The sequence below is a fragment of the Crocodylus porosus genome, unplaced genomic scaffold, assembly GCF_001723895.1.
Source record: "Crocodylus porosus isolate Cpor-Errol unplaced genomic scaffold, CroPor_comp1, whole genome shotgun sequence".
Taxonomy (NCBI): Eukaryota; Metazoa; Chordata; order Crocodylia; family Crocodylidae; genus Crocodylus; species Crocodylus porosus.
In genome coordinates this window covers 47,022,821-47,029,401 of record NW_017728931.1, presented here as the reverse complement: position 1 = coordinate 47,029,401, position 6,581 = coordinate 47,022,821, and the positions used below count along the sequence as shown (strand labels likewise).

General features: G+C 40.5%; 1 protein-coding gene across 1 annotated transcript in view; it reads right to left on the bottom strand.

Moving 5' to 3' along the window:
* POLR3B (RNA polymerase III subunit B) overlaps positions 1–6,581 on the bottom strand; it is a 132,874-nt gene that overhangs the window by 107,124 nt on the left and 19,169 nt on the right. The window contains exons 6-7 of the mRNA XM_019543900.1: positions 2,492–2,592; positions 87–193 (exon numbers count right to left, since the gene is read on the bottom strand). Coding sequence (XP_019399445.1) covers positions 87–193; positions 2,492–2,592 — 208 coding nt within the window. The remainder of the gene's footprint in view (positions 1–86; positions 194–2,491; positions 2,593–6,581) is intronic.

Below are 6,581 nucleotides of genomic sequence, written 5' to 3'. Positions count from 1 at the left end.
ATGTTTCTCTGTTAAAATGAAAAATCCACATTTTTTCTGCTTTTTCCACAGTAAATGGAAAACCTAGATCCCTGGTGATGAAGTACCAATATTGTTAAGCTTTATCAGGCTTCCAAAATATTGTTCCAACCTTAAAATGGCTTTAAATTTTTTTCCCCATTGAGAACGATCTGAAAAAGTGTAGGGCAATTTACTTCAAAAAGAAAAAGAATTTGTATTCTGGATTGATAACAGACACTAAGAACTGGCCTAAAAATATCCATTGCACTTAATTTTGCCTGCAAACAAGATGAACAAATTCACTAGGAGTGAAATTGAAAATGATCTGCACGAGGCCTATGATTCAGCTCAATCCTCAAAATAGCACCTATATGAAACTTACATTGTGCATAACCTTTATCCTGGTCCCTCATGGTGGGATGAATTTCATGATCACATGTTTAAAGACCAATACTAGATAACTATGGACTTAAACAGGTTGCATTCAAATAACACTAATGATGATTTAAAAAAAAAAAAAAAAAATCAGGTTAATTTCTTGCTAAATAAAACTATTTCCTTCAAAGCTTTCCAGTTTTGTGGACTCATGTTATACATTCAAAGCTAAAAATTAAAAATGGTGAAACCAGTTGTATGCAAGTTTCAGATTTAATAGGAAGGAAGAATTGCCATTTTTCTCACAGCAGTGCATCTATACAGACATCCTAATTACTCCAGCTGTGTCCCTTGGGACAGTGTGTTCATTTACTTGCTAGAGATAAGTAGCTTCATATGCTAATCATTATCCTAGATCATGAACATGATCAGCCCGGGTTCCTTGGTTACTAATTCAGGGGCCATAATCATTTGGTAGAGAGGGATTTAAATGGAGCTTGCAAATGCACTGATCAAAACCCTAGGAGAACAGCCCTAACTCAAGCAGAAACCATTAATTTTTCTATGACAGAAAATAAATAATTTTCAAGCTACTATGCAACAACAGTATAGCAAACAATCCCCTTATTTGAGGAAGAAGGGTCAGAGTGAGTTTTCCAAATAGCTTAAGAAAATAGAAAGGGGTGATGAGCCAGTGCACATTATAAGCATATTATAAATATAAGGAGAGTCTGGAATGCAATAAGACATTGATTTTTTTCCCCTTGGCTGCTCAAATGAGAAATAATTCTCTTTTATACAAAAATCAGAAGCTGCTATCTCCCTTTCCAGACCGAAACACACACACACACACACTCCGTCTGATCCTGCTGAAGTGGACAGGACCAAAAAAAGTGTTGATGTGTTCTTTCTGTTCCTAGCAGAGCTACAAGTCAAACATGGAAGAACAATGATACACGTTCACTTGGGAAAGCAAATTATTTTAAAGGAAAGATTAAGAAAACATGTTCCTAATTAGATGTTCTCAGGTTTTAACATAGTTAAAATTTCAGAGTTTTAAAAAAGTGTATTGTTAAATGAATTTCAGTGAATCTAGAATTGCGTAACAGAATTGATGCATTTCATGCGACTCTCTCTCTCTGCATCTTATTTGCCACGCTGTATATATTAAAATTTAAAAAGGCATCTTGAACATTTTATCAGTAGTTTTTAAAATAGTACTTCTACCCAAGTAAACTATGCTGCATGTTTACAGTTTAGGTCCCTCCCTTCATTCAAGTATGAAACTTCTGTCTCTTGTGCTTTGGAGTTTTAAAATGTACACACACAAGATCACTGAAGACTCTCAAATCACCTAAAATGCGTTCTTGGCACTTCAGTGCTCTCTGCAGATGATTTTCTTTTTTTTTTCTTGCAGTGACCATCTAACTTGGCAGAAGAAGGCACAGCATGCTTAGCTGCTGGTTTTAACATTCAGATATGCTGCATAAGCTCTATGGAATAGTTTGCTCTGTTAGTTCCTTAACAAATCCTCGTTCTGTTGTTTAAAATAGCAGAAAAATCTGTGGGCAGGAGAGGCGGCAATTTTTTATGACCACTTAAATTTTTATTTAACTATATTAAATAATGCAGGTCACAAATTCTCTCTATCTTGGGCAACAATGTAAAAGTATCTTGAGAAATAATAGATACAAAAGTTTTAATTAAAATGTCTTTTTATTTTGGACACTTATTTTAAAAGAATAAGTCACAATATGGAGTTATTCCAAACATTTATTTCTACCCAGAAATTCTTTCGCTTTGAAAGAGTCATGCTTGAGACTCTGGTATCCTTTTATTTTGAATACTTCCTCTTTCTAGCTAAAGATCAATCTACTTTGAAGAAAGACCTGAATTAAAGCTTCAAAAAGTCCTGACCAAAAACAAAACAAACTTTACAAAAATCCCAACACAAAATATCCTCTGCTGTTATTCAATAAGTTCTACTTACAAGCTTACTTAGTTTTTTTATTTATCGACCTTTAAAGAGGAAGCAAGAATTATGGTAAGTTTTCCACTAAACAGAACTAACAGCAAAGAAAAATTTATGCTAGCACCTCAAGAATCAGCATCTTACCTGCCAATGGGTAATGCATTGCGAATAATCCTCTGACTGCCTCTTGTGTATTCAATGTCCACTGTTATTGGGGCAGAGTAGGTCATATCTCTCAGGCGACACTTAAAAGATAAAGAGCCGTACAATTAGATGCTTCTTACCCTTACTTGCAAATGGAGATTCTGCAATCAATTCCACGTTCAAAATACAGGGTTTTGGCTATTCTCTATACAAAATATTTTGACTTCAAAGAGCACCCTGCCATAGAGGTCTCCGCCACAGCTACTGCACTGGCCTTACCATGAGGGTTTCTCAGTTCTTTAGATCTCCATATGCAAGTTCCTTAGATCAACCAGTCTGGCATTAGGAAATATGCAAATGCCTATAGAATTTACTTGCATTCATAGACAACTTCAAAACTTCAAATGGCATCTCTCTAGCAACAGGTTACTTAACTCTGATTCTCAAAGGCACCAGGCCTTGCAATGGACCCAGATGTCAACTATGTCCCTGCATCAACACAGACCACATCACACTGGACCAAATAACACAGATTGGTAAAGGGGCACATGAATGAACCTCAGATATAACAATGTCATATATGCCATCACCTGCTCAGTGCTCCTCCACTGTTTGCATTGGAAAGACATGGTGATCCTTACATGACAGAATGAATGGACACTGATCTGACATCAAGTCTAGAAGTACATAAAAACCTGTGGCAAAACACTTCAACCTCTCTGTACATTCCCTTTCTGACCTCAAAATAGCTGTTCTTAAACAACAGAATTTTAAAAATGGGCCTGAACAGAAAGTTATAGAACAAGAAATCATCCACAGACTGAATTGTATTAAGTATGGTCTCTGAGACTACTTATTCTTATCCTATTATCTGGATTAGCTTTAATGTCTCTATGGGTTTATTGCTTTGTTGCTCTCTCCAACCCCCTCTCCCTCTGTTAGCAATGCCCTTCATATTTCATATTCACTTTTGTTTGATAGCTTGCTCTCTGCATGTCTTTCATAGCATTGATAAAGTGAGCTGCTGCTCACAAAAGCTTATGCATCACCGATTCAGTTAGTCTATAAAGGTGCGGCTCTACCCCACCTTCAAAGTTACCAATTAAAAGGTAATTTATAACTTCAATCCTCAGCATGCTCTTTTAACTGAGGAAAGTGATTCTTAGGATATTAGGTAAGAGGATTTAAAGATTTACAAAGATACAATAATTATACTGGATGAAAGACAGGTTTACGGTGGAAGAAAGATAGTCCTGCAGGTTGAAGACATGACCATATATGAAACATGGCTGACGGGTCATTTGCACATTACAGCTCTCTTTTGCCCCCCTTCTCTCAAAACAAGTTCATCCACACCTGCAGTTCAAAGGTGTGATTAGTGGAAGGTTTCTTGGCTCACCTTCAGTTCTAATTTAATCTAGCAGTTGGAAAACTACTGAAAGCAAACTAAATTTCCTAATGCTCGGTGTGAACAGTTAGAGTGCTTGCTATAAAATTATTATCCTAATTTGTAAATGCATGGAGGCAAGAAGTCTCTCTAATAATTATTCCATGCTATGAAAAAAGTTTTTTCATCCTTACGTTATCACATTTAGAATCCAATGAACACAGGCCTTACAGAGTAAGCCAACTCTGTGTTCTGATGCTAGTATGTGCAAGACATTTTTAAAAATGGGTGCCTAAAATTAGGCTCCAAAATTCATACGTAGACATGTTGTAAATGGCCTCTTCTGCCAGGATGAGGAAGGCCCAGAAATTCTCAGAATCTGTTGAAGATGCTGGACACTCAAATCTGACCATGTCAGGTTCCATAGAGTAGGCTTTTTAGAAGGAAGGTGGAGGCTAATGGCACAAGTCCTGCTGTAACTTAGAGTCGCTGAGATATTTTCAAAAAATCCTACTTTACATGGAGACAAAGCAAGCTGGATTTTTGAAATGTTAGTGTTCATATTTTACAACGTTTTAAAGAAGTATAGTTTTAGGTGTAGCTTCAGTATGTACCTCTGAAGTTACACACACAGCCTTCCTGCTCCCCCTCCACCCCCAGTCAGGAAATTCAAGGGGGTCAAATACTAGCTTTGAATATGTGCAGCACTTTGCATGCCTGTATACAATGCTAAGTTACTACGACTTAATATATACAGGCATTGTGGTTAAGAGAGAAAAGATGCAAAAACCAAAAGTTTTACTATTAAGTCTTGTGTTCATGAATTCTCAACCACAAGTTTCTGCACATAATTCCCAACCAAAAAGTACCAAGTATTTTTGTACTCTAGGATCTCTTGTATGAAATCCCTGAAATCTATTATTTTACTTAAATAGGGAAGAAAGGTGGGGGTGTGGCACTCTACCTCAAAGAGCAATACTCATCCTCAGCAAACAGCACTGGGTCAGAAGAGGGGCAGACTAAAGTGCTCTGGGTCTGAATACAAGGGGGCAGGGGGGAAAGGGACTTAACAGTGGGGGTTTACTACAGACCACCCAACCAGGGGGAAGAGCTGGACCAGGAATTCTCAGGTCAGCTCATGGAGGCAGTTAAGTCGAGGGATGCAGTCATCATGGGTAACCTAAACTATCTGTACATCTGCTGGGAAAAGCAGTCACAGCCAGGTCTGACCGCTCACATAGGTTCCTAGCCAAGTTACAAGACCTCCATCTAACTCAGGAAGTGCAAAGTCCCACCAAGGGAAATGCCTTGTTGGACCTGGTCCTGGCCATGGGAGACGACCTGCTGAGTGGACTGTGGGTTCTTGACCACCTGGGCAATAGCGATCGTCACCTACTGGAATGACACCCTACACCGGATGGTGAAAAGGCCTGCAGCAAGGCAACAGCCCTAGACTTCAGAAGGGTGGATTTCAATGAGGTAAGAAGAGTAGGTGGGGGAAGCACTAAGGTCCCGGAGGGGAGGGGAGTTGGGAGGCCAAGAAGAGTAGTCGTTCCTTAAGGAGACGATCCTCCAAGCCTAAAGGGAGGTAATCCCAACACAGATCAAAGTGGGCAAGAGTGCTCAAAAGCCCCCATGGCTCAACAAAAGCACCCAGGAACATCTCAAAGCTAAAAAGGAGGTGTACACCCAATGGAAGGGAGGGGCCATCAGCAAGGAGGACTATACCTCCATTGCTCAAGACTGTAGGGGGGCTGTTAGGAAGGCTAAGGTGGAGATGGAACTGGGACTAGCAACCCGGATCAAGGATAACAAGAAGTCCTTTTTTAAATACATAGGGGATAAAAAGAAGGTACCGGGTAATGTAGGGACTCTGCAGGACACGCTAGGAAATCTGGTGGTTACACCAGATGACAAAGCTAACCTCTTTAACAATTTCTTTGCCTCCATTTTTTTTGAACAGGGACCAGGACATCCCCCACACCGGGATCCCCAATGGACCCAGAGGAGGTGATGCCAGGCCCAGGGTCAGCGAGGACCTAGTTAGAGAACTTCTGGTGGGTCTAGATGTGTTCAGATAGCAGGTCCTGATGATCTCCACCCCAGAGTGCTAAGGGTATTATAAAGAGGGCATTGTGGGACCCCTGGCACAGCTTTACAAGCACTCATGGTAGTCTGACAAGGTGCCAGAGGACTAGAAAAGGGCCAATGTGGTCCCCATTTTCAAAAAAAGGGAGGAAGGACCACTCAGGAAACTACAGGCCCAGTAGTCTTACCTCAGTCCTAGGGAAGCTCTTTGAGAAAATTATCCAGAAGCACATCTGCGAGGGACCTGCAGGGGGGAAATCACACTTAGGGGCAACAAACGGGTTCATTCGAGGCAGGTCCTGTAAGACCAACCTGGTAGCCTTCTATGACCAGGTCACAAAATCCTTGGATGCAGGTGTCACAGTGGACAAAGTCTTTCTGGACTTTAGGAAGACCTTCAACACTGTCTCTCACCCCATTCTCATTAAGAAATTAGGCAACTGTGGCACTGATACCTACACAGTCAGATAGCCTGCAAATTGGCTGGAGGGCCACACCCAGAGAGTGGTGGTGAATGGGTCTCTTTCGACCTGGAGGAATGTGGGCAGTGGGGTCCCCCAGGGCTCGGTCCTCGGGCCCGCACTGTTCAACATCTTCATCAGTGACTTGGACGAG